The sequence below is a fragment of the Galeopterus variegatus genome, unplaced genomic scaffold, assembly GCF_000696425.1.
Source record: "Galeopterus variegatus unplaced genomic scaffold, G_variegatus-3.0.2 Scaffold301, whole genome shotgun sequence".
Lineage (NCBI taxonomy): Eukaryota > Metazoa > Chordata > Mammalia > Dermoptera > Cynocephalidae > Galeopterus > Galeopterus variegatus.
In genome coordinates, this window is record NW_007726412.1 from 424,238 (window position 1) to 448,975 (window position 24,738).

The following is a 24,738-nucleotide window of genomic DNA, read 5'->3' on the forward strand; positions in this document are numbered from 1 at the left end:
TCTTTGTTTACTTTATAAAAATTGACTACCCTAACTACATTATGTCAATGCTGGGAGAAATTCAGGTAACATGATAATTGATAATTAATAGATTACATCTCACTACAAAAGTTTAATAGCAACTATAAAGAGTTTTCCTCTAATAGGTGCATGTTGCAGTATTTTAAAAACTAGTGCCAGCTATTTAAATTAAAGGCTTTTTTCCCAGGGTAAATTGTTTTGAAATTTCGTGCTGACTTTTAGTTTTCATTAGATTTCAAGTGTAGTTATCTCAATGATAAATATTTCGTGTTTTTAAGAGAATGAATATTTCCCTCCATTTATGGAACTTGATTAATTTTTACTGGAACCACAATAGTAGGATCAATTTATTTTTAATTTCTTTTAAAATCCTAAGTTTTTAATTGATTTTACCTCCATTTGGATGTCCACTTGAACATGTACTCTGATTTGAAAACTTGATGTGGAAACCTTTAGTATGCTTTGGTTTAAATTATTTCATTATATCTTCATATCTTTGAATCTCAAGAAGACAAGGTAAAAAGTGCTGTTTTGCTGCATCAAAGGGCTGAGACATGGGTGAATTCTTACAATAATAACAGTTATCTTAAAGATTTGTTTCATTCAGGACAACAGAGGGAAGGTTTATGTGGGTACCATTTTATTCTTCTTGGGAGAAAAAAACACAATTCAGAAGAAGAAAATATCCTCTAAGTATCTGTGAAAACTGATTTACTGCTAGAGTTCTATTGTTTAGGGAAACTGTTCAAAGGAAGGGAGGATAAATTATCTCAGCCAATAAGTTTTCCCGTTTGGTTTCCGGGGTCAACTGAACATCAGTCAGTGCTATCCAGTTTCCTGCTGCTTTTTCTTAGTTGCAATTATTATTTTCTAAAATACTTTGCAATTAAATAATGATACTGCATTACCTTATTTTGCTTTTTGTTTGTTTTCTAACCAGAAGTTCACTAAAGTCCTAAAATATTATGGTCATAAAAAAGCAAATACCAATAACCATATGATACTTATGTTACGACTTCTTCGGGGAAGGGAGAGGGAGAAAGAGACCAGTCTTTCATCTTTACTTTGATTCTTCTCTTCCCTCCTCCAAGTTCTTTAAAAAATACTGTTGTTAGAATTTGAAAAATTTTATTATCTGATTTTTTGATCAGGCGGCTCATAGCCACCCTGTGGAAAGAGGGTGCTTGTGTGTGTCCAGCAGCAGCCACCCATTTTGCTTTAGGGAAATGGTGCAAGCCAATTTTAAAGGTAAATGCAGTTGTGGAAGAAATATGAAAGCCAGATAACTTCATAAGTGTGTATCGAGGAAACCAGAATAATTGTCCTTAGAACCAGCTCTCAGAAAGCCATTTTAATTGAGGTCAAAGAGGAAAAAATCGTAAGTATATCTCAATTATTTATTATGTTTACCGAGAAGGAGACTTTCACTACAGATAGGCCTAATCTATAATTCCTTTACTCTTTAACCCTTGAGTTTTCCTACTGCGAGGAGTCATTTTACATTTAGGATGCACAATGTGCTTAACTCTTTATGATAGACAAATATTTAGGACCACAAAAATTGTGACGTTAACGGACTAAATTTCCCTTCATCTAAGCAATCGACTTCTGCATTTAAAAATTATTCTAATAACTGCTTAATTTTTACTTGAAGTTAAACAGTTAATGAGACTGTTACTTCTTGCCACATATTTGTGTGTGTGAAATATGTTTCACATGGAACTGTTTTCTCTTAAGCCCTTAGCTTGCAGGTAATTCAAATTGTTACTTTAATTTGATAGAAAAATCTATTCAAACAGAAATCACATAATTTGTGGTTTTGGGTGTGTAAATTAAGCTATAGTCTGTATTTTATTAATTCTGCCAATGAAGAATTTCATTTTAGGATTAAAACCTGAGGAAAGGTGATATATAAGCTTTTTATAACAATGTTTATACAAGATGGATTTAATAAAGAAGTACTGTAATTTACAATAGATTTTAAAACTCAGAAATGTTGCTACAATGTTGTGAAAACTATGAGATGAAAATGTAGCATGCTACGAATACATTTTTTCTTATTGTAAAAAGTTTAATTTTTAAAATAAAGAACTTGATGCTAACATCCCAGAATTTTGCTTATACACATTGCTATTTTAATGGAAGATCAAGAATATAAAATTTATAAAACTTGAAAATATAGCTGTCTTTATTTATTTATTTACTTATTTTATCAGCATGCAGTGCCAGAAATATTTACATTTTACATACATTGATCTACAGATACATACAGCCATTGTTCAATTTTTCAAGGATTTCAGAACAGGCATGCTGTTCAATTTTAAATTGCATTTAAAAATTTTTTTGCATTGTAACAATTTTTTTTATTACTTTGTTTTTAATGTTAAATAATTTCTCAATTTTCGTTAAGATTTATGGTGATACTATTGGGTACATTAGGAAAGATTGTATATATCCTTTGAAAATATTCTTTAAAGTATGTGTGTGTATATATGAGAGAGTGTGTGTGTGTGTGTGTATACACATGAACCCAAAACCCAAGACAGCCTTCATCAGAAACTTTTGCATACAAATTCAACAATTTTATATTGATAAACTATCTCTATAGTCAATTATTGTGTCAGTTGAAAAAGTTGGTTATCAGTTATTCCTAATGGGCAAATGATGTTAGGTGCACTAGAGTATGTTACACAATGATTGATATTTATGTTTTAGAACATATGATAACTAATCTATGCCTGTGGCCAAATTCTTTTGAAGTGTCATGACTAAGATGAGCTGAATTTAAGTGGTAGAGGGGCTGGGTTGTCTGGGGCCTGTTGTGCTTGGCTGGTCATGATAAATGGGGAGTGTTTCTTAACCTTGTGGCTAAAACATTCCAATACTTAAAAAGAAAAAGAAAAGAAAGATGTAGAAGACATTGCCAAAAATGTTAGCAAATTTCCTCTATTTAGCTGATTAGGGTAAATTCTTAACATTATTTTTAAAACATTTGTGAGAATTTAGAAATCTTCATTTGAATGGAGGGAAATCTAAAGCTAAAGATTTTCATATGTTATACTGGTGGAATTATTTTTTTTCTCGTTCAGCATGAAGACGTACAATAAGGTCAGCAATTTTAATTGCAGTGGATTCTACCAAATTAACATTATGTTTTAGTAATAGTTCTTGCTTTAGGATAGAATATTCTGTTTTGCTTTTTTATTGTTCTAATACATTGTAAAGATTTTACCAATGTTTCATGTGACACCCAGGACTGCAAAGAAACCTGTAAACAAAAGGTATAAGAGACAGCAAGATATATGGCAAAGTTCCTCTTTAAGTATTTATAGTGCACATTTGTGAGAAAAAAAAATCCTTTTAACACTTATCTATAGTACTTATGCATAGTATTAAGGCTGGATATTCTAGTCTCATTTCTAAACTTAGAGAAGGGGACTTCCATATGAGCTGTAACATGATATGCTAAGGCATCTTATGGTGACTTTTGTGGCATTTTACGTACTGTGTTACCTTTGCCCTGTTGGGTAATAATGAAAAAACAGACCTTTAGAAGGAGTTTGAAATTTTCCTGAATAATTCATGCAGTATATGTGACATTTATGGCAGGTGACAAAGGGCTATGGCATAGCTAAGGAGAAAATGTGCTGTAGAATTTTAAAGGTTAATGTGGTTTGACATTTGGTTTAATACTTATGTACCGTACATAAATAATTATGCTTTGTTTTCCTGTGTTATTATTTCCAAGTTGCTTTTTAAATATAGTCAACCTTGCTATGAACTCTCAAATAATTTGAAAGCTATTGACAATTGTAGCGGATGGAGAGTTATAGACTAAAAGATTTTTTTTCATTTAAAACATAATTCCTCCCCAGTGTGTGATTTTATCTAACCTCCCTCCTCCAGACCAGGATTCTGGAAGGCTCCCTGCATTAAAGGCCAGAAATCAAGTAAGATCGTTCCCATGAAAGTCCAATATTAGAGGGGTAAAATAATTTCCACCTCAGGTTTTTTGGTGTTGGATTTTTATTTATTAACCCTCTAACATTACTGTTCTTAATCTGTATGTTTATTTTGTCTACTGTTGTACTTAAAAATAGAATATTCAATTCTTTGATGTGTAGCCATTAAAGAAGGGTTGTAGCAGTTTTTTCTTTGAATAGCAGAAGTGGATGCAGACTTCCAGTTATATACTAGAGTTCTTTCACATTTATAATAAGCAAATGGTGGCTTGGGCTTATGGAAACTGGCACTTGGTGTTGCCAGGGGGAAGCTTGAGCAAGGAATGATAAAGAGGTCAAAAAGGAATATATTAAGAAAAGGGAGGGGTAAAGAAACTACCCTAACTCCATGGAAAGAATTTCAAAAAATGTATGAATTTTAGGGCTGCAAAATTTTGGTTTATAAAGAAAAAGATGCTTTATGATAATATGTTGTTATTTAATAATTAGATTTTTACAAACTGTATTTCTAAGACTTTGATTTTTTTTTTACCTCTATTTACCAAAATGGCACTTTGTTTTCCTTGAAAAGCCTTTCAAATTTGTGTGGACTTATGAAAACATAGATGTATTTTTAAAAAAAACTCTTAGTGACAGCTTTAGTGTTCCAAAGGGTTTTTTGTTGTTGTTTATTTTATTTATTTTATTTTTTATGTTTTGAGTTTTTAAAAGTCAAGAAAGGAATTATAGCATATATAAAAAATATAAAATAGGACTTGTTGAGAAATGTTGAGACATTTTATTTTAAACTAACTGAGATAGTATATTTCAAAGTTTGTATCTGTATGGGCCTAGCAATACAGCAATTCTATGATTAACTTCTCAAAATAAATTATACTTACTTGGATTCACAAGTGATCATAGGTTATCACATTAAAGTGTGCATCTTAGGTTACAGAGTGGTATGAACTTTTAAATATTATATTTAGGAAATGAACATATATTTTCTTTCATTACTGTAAGTACCTAAATAGTGGGATAATTTTTTGACAAAGACTCTTGTAAAAATTATATACTTTGTTGAATATTCCAACTGTTTTTTGGACTCAATTTTTATTTTAATTCATATGCCTATTTTACATTTTCTTATGTTACTACATGCATTAGGAAGTAGGATAAGAAAGGACATATTTTAATTTATATTTATTTAGTGCTACTAACTAAAGAAAAGGATAATCTGGGGAAGTCCATCAAACTCTGTATCAGTGGTTATCAACTTTTTTAAAAAAAAGTGATAAAAATGATTACTCAATTGAGATGAGTTAAATGAGAACTTAATATACATTCCGAGAATAAAGCTGGAATACCTGTAAGAAAATACTTTTTATGTCATTATTTGGTTTAAAATTTAAGTATTACCAACTTCTAAGTATAAAAAATTATGAAACACTGTTCGGTTTTATCAGGCAATTATATACAGTGATTTTATTCAACCCAGTCATAAAATACATTTAATAAAGTATACATTCATTCAACACTCTAGGTATTGATATACTTCAGTATTATTATAAATAATGTTTATTCAATCAGCTTCAGATTTTAGAATATTCACATTTGTAATAAAAACAAAGCTGGCAATTTTATATTATTGTTGACAGTAATTCTGTATCACTTTGTGTATTTACAAAGACTTTGGCATGCAATAATCTACAATGTATTTTACAATTTTGGAACAAATTTTACTTTTATATCTATTTATTTATCCATGTCTTCCTTAAGAAGTAATACATTCATATGTAATTTACATTGTTTCACCTACACAGTTCAGTGAAGAAATAAATATTGTCTTACATGCTACTCATAAAATATATGTATAATAAATTATTCATTACATCAGCAAAGTATCATTTTTGAAATTTTCATCTTGGGTTTATACTTGCAGAATTGACCTTTGGTTATCACTATGCAGTATATTCTAAGACTTAATCATTAAAGTTCATTTCAAAACAAAATGAAGTTTCAAAAGAGGTTTTTTGAATATGCCTTCTTTCATTATTACATCTTTTACATTTTTGTGTTATTGTTAATATTGTAGGATTTATAAACAGAAGATTAAGTAGAAAATAATTAGGATAATTGATTCTAGCTTTTTAAGAAGATGATGGATGGGATAAAAGAGTCTTGTTCTTATTTGCAAACATTTTTATAAGTTAATTCTGTTTTTTTTCCTCAAAAGATTGTGAGCTTCTCAGAGCACCTAGTGGTTAGAAAATATTTTAAAAATTAAGGCTGATTTTTATATTGACTGTAATAGTCATGATGCAAAGCATTCTGGAGATTTTGATGTGTAGCCTGTAGTTCCAATTCCATCCCTGCTATTGCTGACTGTGGGATACTGAGAAAGTTGTTTAACCTCTTTGCACCTTAGCTTTCTCATTTGTAAAAGGAGGATTTTGTCTATCATACCTGTGTTCATGGATTAAATTAGATTACATATGTACATAGTCTAATACAGTAAGTGGAAAAGAATAATTGCTTACTAAATGGCAGTAATTATCATTATTATGATGTAATGGAAATTGAACTTTTAAATATTAAGATGTTTTGATCTTTATTTTAAACATTTTAGTTTATATGTTTACAAATTTTATGTTTTTAGCATGTACTGGTTAAAATGCCCTCATAGATCTGGATTTGAAATTTACTACACTACTTGCTTGCAGGTTAATCTTTTTGATTCTCAGCATTATCATATGGGAATTGGGGGAAAATATTATCTGCCTAAACATTGTGCCTGGTGTGTAATAAACTCTCCAAAATTTTAGCTACTATTTATTAACTTCATCCAAAAAAGATATTATTTTGATCTTTGTATGTTCATTGAATACTAATAGTTACTTTTCTTAAAATAGTCAGACTTTTAACTCTTTTTCATCTTTGATTTTACATGTATTTTTATAATTTCTCTGAAAATACATTAAATAGACATTAAATGGGCTAAAATTCACTTTATTGTAGCCAGTTAAATTCATTTAATACTATTTGTTTTTTCCCTCTTGGTATATTTTTTACCCTCCTCCTGTGTGCCTTATGAAGACCAGATTTTGGATTTAAATTATGGGCGTGAAATTCTCCTTTGTTTTTTGGGCAACTTGTTTCCACTTTATTCAAAACAAATTCAAAATTAAACTGGTAATCATCGAAGACAGAAAGTTCTATGTATTTTGTAAAAAATATTCTTTCTTCCATAGCATATGTATTATTCAACAGTTGCCATTTAATGAAGTGCCATTGATCTCTCAAATGGGAGAGTGTGCTCAAATTAGGTAAAACTGTCCATTGGCTTCCCATTCCAGGATCAAGACACTATAAATATGTTTCCTAATAATTCATTTAACTTTTCTCCATTATTTCAGAAACAATATAGGGTTTTGAAACAACTTGAAGATGTCATAAAATAACATTTTTTTTTTGGTCTTTGGAATATCTAAAATTTTTTTCCAGGATGGGTAAAAAGGTCAAATCATATTCCACTTAATACTTCACTTCAATCAATTACAATTTTCTGTCAATTCTGTCTCAAAAGTGTTTGTCATAAACCATTCTTCCCTTGGATCCTGTCTTAATTTCAAGTCTTTACCATCTCTCACTGATACATTGAGTGATTTAAACTAGTATTTGGGGAGCACCTACTCTAGGCTCAGGATGTAATGATGTACGAGGAAAACGCTATCTCTGCTTTCATGGAACTCATGCTCTCTCTTGTTGCATTAGACTCTTACCTGGCTTTCAGCCCTCACCTTGTCTCTCCTCCACACAATCTTCTACACCATCTCTACCTAGTCTGTTTCTTAAAACTTTTCAAAGGACTTCATTGCAAATTTTTTTTACCATGTACATATAAGGCTTTATAATATGATTCTTCTGGCAAACCCCATGGCACTGAAGTACATACCTTTATGCAAATTTTGTCTTTAAGTCCTATATCCTTAAAGACTCAGTTCAGAGGTTACTTTCTTTGTTGCCTTCCCCATCTTCCTTTGGCCGAGGTGGTTTTTCCTCTGAACATACACAACACTTGAAATAGACTTCTCTATAGTAGTCATGGAATCCTAAATATTATTCTTCTCTCATTTGATCATGAACACAGGAATGAAACCCCTAAAAATAAAAACTTTGATGAGTGCATCATAGCTCTAATGATATCTGAAGGAATATCTAATTCATTTTTTCATCACATGCTTATTAAGCATTAGCTATAAGCCTGGAAATCTGTGGGTACTGCATAGCAAAAAGTTAATAGTTATCTTCTCTGACATCACAGTTACTACTTTGAGAATAAATTAAAATAAATCAGAAGTTTCTAATACATTTTGGAAAATAATGCTTTGGAAAGCCATGGGTATTAAAGGAAAATTTTTTGTTGTTTTTAACTACAGGAAGCTGGTCTGGCTCTGACTCTCAGTTGAGAGTATATGTCTAGGTTGTCTGGGGTGGTCTGGAGCTTCTCCAGTCAATTCCAAAGTCAAGTCACCATAGTCTTGGGGAAAATGGCGTTCACTTTGGGGCAATTTCTATGTGTTAATTAGGCAGTTCATATAGTTTCTGATGATGAACCATAGGAAAGAACCGGTAAGAAAGAAGGGTTCTTTTTTCTTATCCTTCCCTTTCAGTTCTCATTTTCTTGGACAAATTTTTAATGGACATAAGAATCTTGTGGATTTTGCAGTGAATTTTGTGTTTACATTTTAAGAGAAGTGTTTCTCCTCGTCTCCTTCGCCTTCCTCTTCTCTCCCTCCCCTCTGCCTCTTTCCCCCCTCCTTTTTCAACTAGTTACTCTTGAAAACATTTCTTCGTCCCTCCATCTCATGGCACTGAGTTCCATGTTAAGGGTGTAGAAGATGTTTCATAATAGGACAGGGTGACAATCTCTCTGCTAATCAGTTTTATTTTCATATTGTGTAAATGTATACACAGGATGCAAAACAGAGTGCAGAGTTAATCAAGCAAATAATTGACTTTCCAGATTATAAAAGTGTCTAGGCTTGGAATTGAAAGCAAAAAGACAGAGATTTTTAAAGAGTAGGGGGTTTTGCGTGTTTGTTTGTTAAGCATTCTTCTAAGTCAGAGTAGAAAATAATTATTTTATGAGCTAGGACAATGCTGAATCTTTAAAATTCAAAACTTGCTTGTAAATGGTACCATTCATCTCACAATTCACACTACACGAGTGTGCCCGTGATATACGAGGGTACTTCAAAAAGTTTATGGAAACATTCGTATTATCTTTCAATTTTATTTTTCCATGAATATTTTGAAGTACTCTCATATATTCAGTAAACTTTTTTTCACTTCCAAGCCACATGCTAGAAGTTAAAACTTCTTGGATTCTGTAGGTTGCATAGATAGGCCATCACAATGTGAACACCTAGAATATGTGACAGTAGATTCGTAAATGTATATTGTACATATTCCATATTAACTAAGGGTTTTTTGAAGTTGAGTCTATTCTGCATATAACATACCATTAACACCATGATGGTTAGACACAGGTATCTACTTGAAGTTAAACTGTGAAAGGCAATGGATTTGTGCTTTACTTATAGGATGCACCACATACTTCTATTCAGAAAGGGATAATATGCCCTAGAAGTAAGAGCTGTTCTCATTCTTTACCTTCTATGAGTTAAAAACTACAAAGTTGAAATATAGCCTGCAAAATATGCTACAAATATATGTGAGAAGTCTATGAGCAATACCTAAATTTAATTGATATGCTGAGACATATATAAAACATATAACCACTGGGTTGAGAAAATGAAAATTAATGTATGAACACTTTAGCTAACGCTGTACTTTCTCCTAAAACCTGGTGTTTATTATTGTGTGCTTTAGTAGGAATAGGAGCAGTGTCAATTGGAAAAACATTTCTTAGAGGAGTGAGAGCCGTATGACTTTCTAGTTCCTAGGTGGGAAACCGGGTTCTTTGGTTTCTTTGTTCCTAGTTAGGCTAGTCCCCAGCTATTTTAGCTCAACTATTTACATGCTAATGGAGTCCAGAGAAGTGCATTTGGCAGCTGTTCATGGGATAATAATGAAATACACTATTAAGTGTTGCATGCTGCTGCTGTAAAATGTGGGGGGTAATTTATAGAGGTCTTGGTGAGCAAAGCTGTATCCACTTTAAGTTTAACAAGTGTGTGAACCTGAGTGAGGAAGTTGTATTTTCATATGAGAATAACTAATACTTTCTTCTTACAGGTAAAGAAAACGTGCACAGAATCAGATGTTTCAGAACCTCAGAATTCCAGGTACAGTAAAATAAAGGCCAAGACTCCACTAAGAAAAATTGCAATTATTTAAAGACTAGTAAGATGTTATATATCAGATAAATTGTGATTTGAAACACTGAGTTTCTTTACGAACTTATTTGTATGAGAATGATATATTATACAGGCTAGGGCACCATCAATTATAATATTAATAAAAAGACTGTGATTGAGTAAGTTTTAAAGAACAATAGTAGAAACATCTCTAGAAATACTTGAAAAGACATTCTCTTAGCATTCATTAAGTTAACTTTAATTTTTCGTTTTAATTTCTTATAATGTATTCACATTTGAAATTGTGTCAAACACTGAAAAACTGTCAAATCTGTGTTTACCAAAAAAACTACAATATTTATTTTTCTTTCCAATGAAACACTGCCAGATTTTGAAAATGCTATCAAATTGGAAAACTCAATATTACTTGGCATTCTTTTTGGTTATTCAGAGCATATAGAAATGATAAAGTGGTCAGGCCATTTCATACAGGAATTTAGCACCATTTGGATGTTTGTGGTTGGACCAGATGCCCAATAGATATTTTCAGGCACACACATTTTCATTGCTTTCACTTCAAAATCTAGCCTTCAATTTTAGATGGATAAGTAAAAGTATTGTAAGTAACATGATGATAATAAATATGTATCTTTAGTATGATATTAATGATATGACTTACCTATTGCATTAGGGAATTTGTACTTAATTGTGAAATGGGTCTTAGTTTATTTTGTCCTAATTGTTCCTCATATGATGCATATTTTCTTGGTGTAATAAAACAATACAGATCTAGGTAAAACGTTAATGGCCACCATATTTTTCTTTTGGAGAGCAAGAATATACTATGTATGGTCCATTTACAGTTTGAGGTACTCTTTCTTTGTTTTATGCAGTATGATATTTCTATAATTGATTCCTACATGTAATAAAATGATTGTAGGTGGTCTTTGTTTTTGGATTATTCAGAGCATATAATATAATGCAGAATTTTTGACATTTGATCTTTGTTCTATAAAATTAGCTATCAACATGAAACCAAGTAATTTCAGCTTATTGTAGTATTAGGAAATGGATGAACGGTTAAATGTTTTCCTGTAAAGCAGAGTAATTCTAGGATGCGCAGAGAGAAGAGAAGGCTGGAGCTCTGTTTTTTTGTAGGCATTTCTTTCCTAATTATTTTGCTAACCCTTATGAGTAACCTACCTATGATTTGCTTTGTAAAGATTATATAAGCAATTAGATAAATTTTGCAAGCAGCTGGTCTTGAAAGTTAGTAGGAAAAACAGAGTATATAATATTGTACTTAAGTAAATTTTAAACAAGCGTAAATCCTCAGACTGATTCAGCATTCACAGTTGGTATCAGTAAGCTAGAGAAGAAACAGAAAGAACTCAGAGCTCAGTGTACTTAAGCCTGGAAGTAGACCATTCATTTTTACCTAGAAAATCCCAGATCATGTGGCCTTAAAAGTACAATTTTATTTTTAAGATAAATAATGGTTATTTTTTAAAGAATGCTTAAAATATATCTTATCATTTAATAATATATATATGTATATGTATATGTAAATTAAAAAGTGGCTGGAGTTCCTGGAAATCAGCAAATAGATGCCATGGATTAGCCAGCTGCTTCTTAAAGTTTCCTAATCTGTAATATAAATGGGTAGAATTAGGCAATCGGTTTCTAAGAACTCTAAAGCTGTGTGATATCAAAAACAAATAAAAAGATAAAACAATTCTCATTAAAATCTGGGATGGAAAGGGCTTCTAGATGGCTTAAAGTTATTTATTGGTTCAGCATTGCCCAGACATTTTGATAGTGGCTGGTCTCTTCTCCTGACTTCTGGTGCAGTGGCCAATGTCCACACTCAAGTCAAAAGTCATTAACTTAAAGTTGTGGCTATTCTTGGATCCTGTATTTATTCAGTGATATTAAGTCTGGGAGTGCCAAAACTGGCACTTAGTTAATGCAGTGAATATGCTAAAGATCACTCTGTACAGAAAGGATACAATAACTTACTGAATAGTTAACAAATCAAGGGATGTTTAAAATAGTATTTATTATATGCATGTTCTGAGGTTCAGTTTTTATAATCACTCAAAAATAAAACCAAATTAAACAATCCACTTTTATTGTAGACATCAGGCAGCATTACTTTAGTACACATACATATATGAGTACATTCTTTTTTGCTCATTAAGAACCACAAACATTCATGTTCTCTTATCTCTCCCTCCTTCCCCTCCCCCCTCACCCATGCACGCGTGCATATGTGTGTGTGTGTGTGAGAGAGAGAGAGAGAGAGAGAGAGAGAGAGAGAGAGAGAGAGAGAAAGATTCAGATTGAGAGTTAAATACTGAGGCTTGGTAATTCTGCTCTAAACAGATCTTAAGTAAATAATTGAGCTCAAAATGAAATACTGTATCAGCATAAAAAGAGAGCTGAAGACTCACTGCCTTACAAAATGCTGCCTCACTTGGAACCTAAAGCTAATATCATTCATTTATTTAGCTAGCTTTATAGTGTGTTGAATTTGGATTTGAATTTATTAGAATAAATGCAGATGGAAAGCGTTTTTACAATAGGGAAGTAATTAAATTGGGTGTGGAGGCTTTGTAGGAGAATTCTTGGAGTGACATATATGTATCAGCAAATTCTTTGTCTTGCTTGGCCTTAATTCCTTTTTTGGAAAGAAATGTTTGGGCTACAGATGGAATTTGTAGACCTGGAAAAAGAGAATTTACAAACCTATGCAATATAAGTAAGGCAAAACCGTCTTCTTAGAAATAATATAACTTGTATATACTAAAAGCCAGGCATCAGGGACAGTATTTTCTGTTTCCTAAAACTATTAAACTTGATGTCATATGGAAAGAGATATGATGTGCTTCATGTAAAAACTGTCATTCCTTAAGTTTTTTTTTTCTTTCTTATATGTTGCTAACCATGTCCAGAATATACTATTGGTGGCCTTTATACCTAAAATTCATGTTAACTGTACAACGGGTATATGAGAAAACTAAAATTTATGTTTTTCTCATGTTTAACTTTTCCCTAAAATTACATCTGCTACTAGGTAGACCATTTTAAGACATCAACTGAAATACTGTTTTTATGTTGTTTTCTATATTCATGGTGAATTTTTTGTATTGATTTATGCCTCATTTGAGTCATCACTGAAAGTACAAGGTTCTTGTTTAATGTAATAGACAGCTGCCAGACCAGTGAATTTTATAGCAAAAGTTTCTGAGAATCTCACATTTTTTGACTCTTCTACTTTCAGTCCTTTTTATTTCTGATATGTTGTGAGGAAATAATTTATCTCATTCTTTAATTTCATTCTTTAAAAATATCCTAGAGTGCCTCTATGTTAAAGAAGTCCTCATAACACTCAAGTGATTGCTTTGGTGATCTTCTTTTTCTGTTTCTCTTTCCTTTTTATCTTTTCAGTCACCAACTTGTAGAGCATTTTCACCAAGAAGAAATCAAAGACATAGAAAGGAAATAGAATTCAGATCAGGCAATTTTATTTCATACTTGTTCTGTTAATTAAGGAGTGAATGGAAATATAAATTTTCATGAAATTGGGCTTTGAAGTGACTTCTAGGAATTGTTACCAGGTTTTTTTTTTTGTTTGTTTGTTTGTTTTAGTAGCCTGTCTCATCCTGGCCACATTATCATCAAGAGAATACAGTAAGGAGATCTAAGGCAGCATATTACAATATAGGAAGTAGTTATGGTATATATGAACTAAGATGATAGTTTTTCCACATAGAGAGTAAAAAAAAGATTCTATGGGTAATGGTGAGGGTTGACTCTTCTCTATTTCATAAGTTAAACAAATTTAGTTTGCTGCGAACTTAATGATTGCCTGAAATCAGCAAAGGCCATGGCGTATGTCTTTTTGCCTTAGTCTTTACTAATTTTACAATTATCAAGAAAAAGGCAGAATGACTTTCAAACTATTATAGAAGCATTGCAATTAATTTCAGTTTAATATCTAATATTTAAGTGAGCCTCAGAAAGTTCATTTACTCAAGGTTTATGTGTAAAAACTTAAAAATGTGATGAATTCATCTTATATAAAGTTATGATTTAACAATGTTATATTTAAGAAGTTAAGTTATACATATTTATTTGGTAGTAAAATTATTAAAATGCTTCCAGAAGACTAAATGATTATCTATATAATTACCTATCTAAAAATTTAATGCTATATTGCTTTCATAGCAGGGAAAACTGAGGACCCTCTTGTGAAAACATGCATAGTATTTTACTCTGTCAGATCAGAGGTCTGTCTAGCCCAATACAATATTCTGTCCCCATGAAGCATCAAAAATCATTAATGCCAGGTTGCATTTCTTCAGGCTTGAAAATTTTCTGATGTACTTCCAATAAATTTATATTCTCTCAGTAACACATCTAGCTGTACAGTCGTTGGAATTATATAACCATTTTTTGATTTAGTTACATTATTAGCATATACTATCTTTTTGACTAATGAACCCAGAAAATTACTAATCAAAATGCAAAGTACTAATTAATTCCCTCTGACTGATAAAACCCACCTCTTTCAAATTATAAGGTATACTTCCCTTGAAAATGATAGATGATCATTAGGTGCTCTACAGATGTGACTTAATTCTCATGTGATTTAGTTAACCTTAGTCCTATTATAGCTTAATCCTTTTCTTCCCAGTTTGGAGAGTGTTTGGTCTCTTCTCAAAGTCTGGCCTCATGCAGGTGCCTCTCCAGTCTCTTCATTATTTTGGCTGGCATTCACTGGAGGTTTTCTGAGTCCATTGGCCTTTTTGGGGGTGCGTTGACAGATTCATGCAGGTGTGAAGTGTGGGAGTGCAGCTGGGAGTATGAATGAGAGTGAATAATGTGTTCTGTTTTGCTCTTAATCATATCTTTGTATAATCAGTAGGTGGCATATCTTGGCCCTTTCAGTCATGGTAGCAGCCAGAGCTGATTTCCTCAGATAATTGTCCGAGGTGTCTGCTAAATCCCTGATATCAGTGATAACTGAAAATTTAAATAACAGTCTCAAAACTTAGATTATTGTTTTCTACATGTCTTATGATGTGTGGGAACTCCTGGTAATTTATCTTTATTGGCCAGCAGAACTTAGTGCTATCTATACACTCGATGGCTTCTTTGTGCGTTTCACCCTCTAGAGTTAACCATTCTAAGATTAAATTCTTCTAAGATTAAATGAGTGACAAAATGAGGATATAATAATGCAAGTGAAAGGCCCTTACACATTGTTGCTCACAGAATAGTTGATTATTATGTGTTTAAATTGAATGAGACTGATCCTTAAACCCATTAAGGGAGAAGAATAGGCTGCAATTTAAGAAGGCCCTTGCTATTATTAACACCTCTTCATTCCCATACGTGTTTGACCTTTGCTTCACTGTCTTCAGATCCTAAGGTTTTATTCTTAATCTTTTTACTTTCATTTCCTACCTTTTCACATGTAATCTCTCTACTCACAACTCTTGACACAGCTCACAATGTGTGCTCTGCTCACCAGAAACTGAAACTGAATGGTATACTTTAAAGATGGGGAGAAGTCCCACTTGATTCATGTGAATATTAGTAAATGAGATTGGGAAATAGGTAAGTTAGCATAGATCATGGCTGGCTTGGATCCCTAGTTGTTTTAGTTAGGACTTTTATCTGTTGCAGCTACAAATGTGAGCCACTTGAAGCGGAAAAGAGGAGTTTAGTTTTTCATTTGTTATTTGGTGGTTTTGTTTTTAAACAAGGGTATGATTTCTTTGAGAACTCGAGAAGGGAGGACTTGCTCAATCTCAGAAGGTGTAGGAGCTAGGGATTGCCTTCCTGTTCATGTCTTGTTCATCTGTGTCCTCTCTGCTTGGCTCCTTCATGGTCTTTCTCTCTCGATGCAGGTTGGTTGATCAGCCTTATTTTTTTTCCCTGACCTCACAGTGGGAGTAAAATGCCTGTGTAGCACTGTTCTTTTTTTTTTTTTTTATTATTTTACCTCTTTAGCCACCCAGATGATGGAATCTCTTTTTCTTTATCTATAGGAATTTTTAGGGAAGGGAATGTTATTAGACAGATAAGGTCATAAAACAGAAATGTGGCTTTCAGGAGCCACCTCTGAGAGCATATAAATTAGGAGTGAGAAAAACATCCAAGAAAACGATGCTGAGCAAATAATTCAACAAGTGCCTTCTACTTTCTACCCCTTTCCTTCCCATAATATATAAGCCACTTATTTTATCTAACACCTGCCCCCCTCATCCTTCATTTCATATAACCCAGCATGTATCAAGGAAACTGAACATGCACTTCCCTCTTCCCTATTTAGATATAACTCATTGGTTATTCATCTCACTGGTATGGAGATGTAGAACTAGATTTCATAGGTCACACATCTACAAACTATGTTTGGCAGAGTAGATTGCTTGAGACAGATCTTTAAGTGGAGTGGCAGCCAAACTTAAAAGTAAGAGGAACTCCTTTCACCTATTTTTGTAAACCTTTCTACCAATTTTTGGTCTTCCTGTACCTACCCCTGAGCTGACCAGTTACTATTCAATGGACCCAGTTTTCTCTTTTATTCTCAAATACCAATCCATGGGCTGGCTGGTTAGCTCAGTTGGTTACAATGCTGCCTTGTAACACCAAGGTCAAGAGTTCAGATCCCATACCTGCCAGCCACCAAAAAATAAATAAATCAAAATCAAATACCAATCCAAATGCAAATTGCTTTCTCTATTTCCTCTGATTAATTTAGTCGTTAGGTAATTGTCTGATTAATGTACTTTGTACTGTGGTTTAAATTACTTATTTTTCTGAAGGTAATTTTGCTAAAATTAGTGTCTAGGTTTGCACCGTTTTTAAAAAATCAACTCTTAAACACACCTAAAGAAATATAGTCAGTAATCAATAAACTGGAGCCCACATTTTAAATTTTGGCAAGGTCTTTTGCAGGCATTGAGAGATCACCAGTGGGTTTCCAATCAGGTAATAACATGATTAAGTTTGTGCTTGTGATGACAGATCAGCTGTGGCACAGGTGCTTAGAAACAGAGAAACCAGCTATGAGACCTACTTAAAAGGCCCAAAAGGCATTTAGCAAATTATGGTTATTTTGAGGAAGTATTATATACTATTTTTTTTTTTCATAGTTTAAGCATGTTTTTCACATTTGCTGCACTGGATATTTATTTCTTTTGTCTTAAAAACAAATACATATATATAAAGCATGAAATAATAGAGTTGGCCTGAAATAGGCCTGGTTAACAGTAGGAGGGATCTGGCCTCTTCTTCCTGACAGCTTGCATTATTCTCTAGAGTTGAGAAAATGTCTGACTTTCTTACATGTATTAGTGATTAATTCCAGAAAATGCTTATGTTCCTGGTCAGCCTCTCCTACAGTGAACTGAGCTCCTCTGAAATCTTTCTGGTTAACAATATGAAGCAGTCTTTCTGGAGACGGTTAGCTGCTTTGAATTAATTTGGTCAGAGTAATGCATCACCTAAATTAGCATTTGTTTAGTGACTTTTATCTAGAGGATCTAAGGATCTAAGACAATACTACCTTCCATCATAGGGACAAGTAAAATTGCTGTGGGATTTTACTTGTCAGTGATCATCCCTGAGTATACACCATGTTGGCTGGTGATCATCTTAGGAGTTATTGAGCTGCCTAAATTCTTATGGTTATTTTGAACTTGCGGCATTTTAGTGCAGAAAGTCTAGACTCAGTGTGAATAGAAACATGGAAGCTTTTGGGGTCCAACTTCATGTTAAGCCAACCTAAGGTAGGAAGAAATAAAAGGTTTGATGATTTTCCTTTCAACAGTTCAATTATAGGAACATTTAATCTTGCTCTTAAAGTACTATTTATTGGGTATCTCTACTATGTGTCAGTCCCTAAATGCTTGAAATACTTCAATGAACAAAACAGGAGCATACAGGATAATGGAGTGTGTTAGAAGGTAATAAATACTAGAGCATAAAAGGGGGAGGATCAGGAACATGAGCAGGGAGGGAATAGGTTGTGATTTAAAATTGGGTATTTGAACAAAAACTTGCAAAAAAATGAGGGAGTAAGCCAAGCAGACGGAATACATTCCCTTGGGGAATAAAGCCAATGCACAGGCCCTGCAGTGGAAGCCTGCCCAGCATGTCCAAGCAACAGCAGGGAGGACGGTGTGGCTAGAATGCAGTGAACCCAGAGTTTAACATTTGAAATCGCAATACTCTAAAAAAGCTGCTATTATTAGTCTTTCTCATATTTTGAAAATATTTACTCGAAATTTTAATAAATAAGTTGCAAATAATTTTTTCTTAACTAGCTGGCAGTGGTCTCTAACAGGCACCTCATCTATCACTGCTACAAGATGGGGTTGATCCCCAGCCAGGGACACCTCTCTCTGCCACATCATGCACATCCTCTAAAGACCAGGGCTCTCTCCTGGTCAGAAGGCATCAAGCTTCTTCACCAGCAGAACTCAAAGCCTTTAGCTTTTTTTTAAAGTAATGCTCTTAAAGTTTCAGCTGTAAATATAGATGAGGGCTTAGTTGCAATTCCAAAAATTTGATTTCTAAAGGTACAGAGATTCTGCTATTATCTCACATTTAATCATCACATTTCAGTTGTCTTAGCAACCTACACAATGTTCTCATTTGCTTTTCAATAAGCCAATGGATGAATGGATTCTTTGTTCATGTGTTTATGAATTTCTGTCACCTGATACTTGATGTCTTTTGGGCATGTTTACTGTGCCAAGTGACTGTCTCTATATTCTTAAGATTCATGTAACTAAAATTACACTCTAATTTTCCTAAAAATCTAAATTTATAATGAAAGAATATTCGGCATAAGAATAGTTGGAAAAAAACACAGAGACTTGTATTTTTAAAATGCTTTCATTTTAATTAGAATTAATTGCCAAGGCTCTACAAACTTGGTAAACTCACCCACACAGACACATTTGAGAACAGCAGAGAAAGAAAAAACCTTGATGATAAATCTAGGTGTCAGAGAGTTTTTTCTGAGATGCTGTCTCGGAGTGTGTTTTCTCTTACTGCACCCATAATTCTATGTTCTAAATGGAGATATATGTGGAAAACCCTTGGAGAAGTACCTGCCAGATACTATGTGAATTTAAATGACTGCTATTTCAAATAGGCATAGTGATATGATAGTATCGACAAGTTACAGTCTAACAACAAAAGAGTGACAGACAAATAATGAAACATAAATGTAAGAATGCAAAATGCTTACTCATGTGGGATATTTTGCATTAACACTAAAAGTCTAGTATGCTTTAGTAATTCCTAAGGACATTGGTGTGCCTTTGTACTGTGTAATGGTTCACATTAGTGTTGATCATCCTGATTCTCTAAGTAAAAGTTAAATTATTGGTAACATAATAACATTTTAGATTTTCTTTTTTTTTTTGACCAGTAAGGGGATCGCAACCCTTGGCACAGTGTTGTCTGCACCACGCTCAGCCAGTGAGCGCACCGGCCATCCCTGTATAGGCTCCAAACTGTGGCCTCGGCGCTACCAGCGCCACACTCTTCCGAGTGAGCCAAGGGGCCGGCCCATTTTGGATTTATTTTTATACAAAATGATCTCATTTTCAGCATGCTTTTACTTAAAATGATGCACGGTTCAGCAACACAAAAAATTTGGCTAAACCCTAATAATCAATCATTCCTTGAAGGTTCTGGATAGCTGAGGTTTTGCAGAAGTTTTGTTTTCCCACTGGCAGGAGCATCTCAAGTATCTGGATCATTTAGCGATTTTTTTTTTTCAATCTAGTTCAGATGCCTAGCACAGTATCTGGCATATAGTAGAAAAGCAATAAATATTTATTATATGAATGGTGGAAAAATGAATGAGCAGCTAGTTTTTACATTTTTGCGGGGGAGAGTTCTTTATATCTTTACCTACACTGCTCTTACTACAGTATGCCATGTAATAACTAATGAGGCTTAAATGTTATTTGTAAACAAAATAAAATCTAAGAAAGACCTCTAAGTTTACTGTAGCAGGTAGGGTAACTATGTATTTGCTCCAAGTACAGTCCCAATTTATACTTGCTATCCCAGTGTCTCCTTTGGTTACAGACACTTTACTTTCAAGAAAACTTGGTCATGATAAAATGTATGGTTACCCTAATTAAAGTCATTACACCCTTATCAAACTTTTTGAGATAAAAATGTACCAAGCAATTTCTCTTTTTCCATCTCTCCCTTCTTCTCTCCTTCTTTCTCTTCCTCTCTTTTCTATCTCGAGATGAATTTTATAATCAGGTGTTGCACTTTTATCTTTAAAGCAACATGATATGTGAAAATGCTTCTTGAAACAAAAGATCATTTAGGACATAATTGTTCTGTTTTTACAGTCTTGACTTAAATAGGAAGCTCCTCTTTTGCATTCTGTCATGTGATTAATTTGTAGAAATTCTATATCTCTCAAAACTAATATCATTTTTTCAAGAACTCACACAGTCTTACTACATAAAGTGATGCAATCCTATATTATTTATCTCCCCTGTTACCCATTCTCTCTTTCTGTTATTCTTTAGATAGAAGATCCAGAGTCCCGACTAACGGAACGTTAGATATCGTGCTAGTGCCTGGGAAAAAATGATTAATGTGGTTTGGCAGAATGCCAAGACAGATGCACCACACCCTCAGTGTGGCAGCTGTTGTAGTGAAGACTGCTGGCTTGAGACAGGAGCATCTTGTCTGACATCGGAGAGGAGACAAAACAGTCTGCTGTGGCTCAGACACTGACTTTTACATATTCTTAACCATTATGTTACATACGTGCTCTTGGGGTAGTTATTATCCTATGTTTTCTTATTTATTGTTGTTTGTTTCAGAGACAAGTAATGATGAAAACCATGGTGTAGAGAAAAAATGAGGGGGGTGTGTGAGAGTGTGTATGTGGGTGTGCAAGGTGACTGGAAGTGTGCATGACCCACCAGTGTTTCTCCAGTGGGGATTAGGAAGGGTCAATTCTTTGTCATGCAGGACTGTGCAGCACACTGCAGTACTGACCAACACATTGCAGGACTGTCGGACGCTGCTTCTTTCTAGATCTCAGTAGCGGCCCCAGTTGTTGTCAGAACCCCTAAACTCTCTGACATGTTTTCAAACACTCACTGGCTACCCAATAGATGCCTGATTTGGGTCAGAGGAGGCTACCATGTATCCTAAAAATTCATATGTTGTCTGGTGGGCTAAAAGGATTTGAAAAATAAAAGGCTTGGAAAATGACGCTAGTGAAGCCAGACTTCTGAGGGCCCAGAAGGGGTCACTCAGCTTTGTTGGAAAAAGCACTCTCTTCTGTAGCCTCTGGCAATTAGCTCCAGTCGTGGCTCTCACAGACTCCTGACATTGCAACAAGGGCATCCATGTGAGTGTGTAGGCAGCAAAGCATGACCCATCAATACCTTAGGAAAACAACTCAAGGTCAGTGACCCAATACCATCATTTGACTTTAAGTGGCTGCTTAGATAGTGTCAATATGCTCCAGAGCCCAAATTCAAGGCCTTTTCTTGACATTGGAAGAAGAACAATAAGTTTCACAATTATTTACAAAATTTCTCTATTTTCGGTGTCTTTTTATTCTTTCTGTTTCATTTTCCATCTATCTACTACATCTTATTTAACAATAGTGGGGCATATAGATTTTTATAAAATTAAATTTTATTTCATAAAAAAATTTTTTTTCTCTTCATGTGATGGGAATTAGTGTTCTTTGAGGAATATTAGAAATGGTTAGTCTTTTACATATTGATAACCTCTTCTTGATGTATCACTTATCAGTGCTTTAAACAGGGGTTGGAAAATCTTTGGAATTGATTTCTTTTGCTTGCATATATGCTACATCCCCAAACATCTCGCATTGCATTGTTTTGTGTGTCCTTTCCCCTATGGTCATGCATTGGGAGCCCATTTAGTTAAAGCAACTGAGCGGCTGCTAAATGTTTTGTGCTAAGTGTGGGAGAAAAAATTGGAAAAAAAGAGAGAACAGCGCAAGGTATAGGCCTTGCCTTCAGGTCAAGAATCAGATGAATAGCAACAGAATGCTGTTTTCCATCTGTTCAATTCCTGGGAGTGACCAAACTGGTTTTTCAAACCATGTGAATTGATTCTGTGTGTATGGTTGGGGTGAGGAGGTTATTGAGACTAGGTTATCTGAGGTGTCTTGAGTGTTTTTTATTTTCAAAATAATCTTACCCCTTTTCTTATGGAAAGGTAATTTTATGCAATAGACTTTCATTAAATTGAATTTTAGCTACCAAATTGAAGCTGTTATCAGTTGGTAGAACTCTTGCCGAGTGAATATAAGGACAGGTTTCAATTTCGTCTTATTTAGGGAGTCTGATGTTTTTCAGCTGCTACTTTTCTTTCTGCATATTTTCATGTTGCTTTGACTTAGTTGGCTTTTCTGTTTATATTGTCAGTAGTAACAGTGAGAACTTCTAAGTCTGACATGTGTTTTTTATTTTAGTGTCCTCTTCTAAAATTATCCCTTTAGTATGTATGCTATGGAAGGTTGATTGAAAGCTTTGGGAAGATTCTAAATTAGTAGAGTCCAGAATTTCACTAATAATGTGGACATTTTCTTTGGTAAATTATCCATACTGTAGAGTGAGAAAGGCCCGCTTCTTAAAGAAAGTCCTGCTACAGCTTCTTTGAAAAAAAGCCAATGTGCAGGTAAAATTGTACTTAGTAAAATCCTGTCCCCGAATGGAGCAGGTGAAATGTGCTCAAAGAGAAACCTGATGCAATTGGAATACGCTGCAGGATTGGATTTGCTGAAAGACTAACCATAAAGCATGTCGATGAAAGTGACTTAAATAAGTATAAGGTATAACATCACTACATGTTTTTTTTTTTTATCTTTTGGCTAAGTATGTGCCTTCCCATGTCTGCAGTGCCAGCTCGGCTCAGCTGGTGTCCACACTAGGTCATGCTAAATCCAGGTCAGCCTGTGTGGGGAATCAGCTTGCCTTGCTAGTGGATGTTCTGGGCATAATTTATACATGGTCAGTTTTTTCCAGTGTCAGGTCAAGCAGTTTTACATTATAATTTCTTCATTGTGATTCCAAACCATCTCATTTGGAGTGAATATAAATTATTCCTAACAAAGTGCTAGTGAACAGAAGGCAATTACTTTTGTTAAACTAGTACTTTAATATATTTTTCTCTCCCTTTCAAGTAGAGGATTACTGTGAGAAACTGATACTCAGTATTATTCATTATCTGGTTAGTTCACGAGATCAAGATGTTGGTGTGTGGTGTAGAAAGGTGGGAAAAGTGAGGGAGTTAGAAACAGGTTGATATAAGCTGTTGAGGGAAAAAAATCCAATAAGGCCACTTATGTTTTAAATCAAGAATATGTTTTCAGTGAAAATATTTTCTAATGATTCACAGAAGAATGTTGTCAACTTTGACTACATCTGCTGAAAATCAAAATGTATGTAGTTAGATAGCATTGAATTCTGGCAGGAGGCTATGCTGTGACATGAAACAAAGTTCCTAGCAAATGACAATACTTTTTTTATTTTTTGGCTTTAAAAGTGGTTTCCTGACTTGTAAAAATGTTAACAATATTTTTTTCTCCTCCACATTAAATTGGCAACATGCCTGTATGATTTCCACAGTAGATTTCTTAAAATAATATTGATGGGAAGATAATTGTTTAATGTCAGTGTTAAAGTTCTGCAATAGTTTAAATGCAATTAAATAAGAGAAAATACAAAGAGGAGGTTTTGTATAATTACTGGGAAAACATAAATGGAAGGAACAATTAGGCAGTTAGATCTGAAAAAAAATATTAGAAATTGGGTTTCTAAATTTCATAATATTCATAAGGTTTCCTTGCCTCATTCTCTGGCATTGCTTGATTTGTATATTTAGGAATTTGCACATCAGAACAGCAGTGTATTCATCTACTTTTGTCAATTTTTTTTGTGTGTGTGTGCTTATATATTCTCTGTTTAAAAGAGTTTCATATCGAAATGAAACACACCTAATGCATATTATGTGCAAAACAACATCAATTTGCTGGTGGATCATTAGTAGCTGTAATGTATAGTGCTAGTACTAATTAATAGTACATCACTAGTAAACTATAAATGGATCCAGAGATAAGTTAGAAAATTACATGCAAGTCCTCTGTGTAAATAGTCTGTGCTAATAGAGAATTTTCCTTCTGTAGCAAAAATCCATGAAAATAGTATTCGTGCCTTGACAACATTACATTCAAGCCAGGAAAGTAATATAGTATATTATTGTTTACCTTCTCTTTTAACAGTGTTATTTTTAGATATCTTGGAGATGTTCTAAACTGTGACTTATGTTTAAACCAACTTCAGTTAGTATCTGCCCCTTTCATTTAAGTTGTAAACTTTTTATTATTGAATTGGGATAATTCTTAA

The 24,738-nt window shown here is 33.6% G+C and overlaps 1 protein-coding gene across 2 annotated transcripts in view; it reads left to right on the forward strand.

Moving 5' to 3' along the window:
• Positions 1 to 24,738, forward strand: part of EYA4 (EYA transcriptional coactivator and phosphatase 4) — a 254,223-nt gene that overhangs the window by 116,076 nt on the left and 113,409 nt on the right. For both annotated transcript variants that reach the window (XM_008567174.1, XM_008567175.1), the window contains exon 3: positions 10,224 to 10,273. In XM_008567174.1, the coding sequence (XP_008565396.1) occupies positions 10,224 to 10,273 (50 nt within the window). The remainder of the gene's footprint in view (positions 1 to 10,223; positions 10,274 to 24,738) is intronic.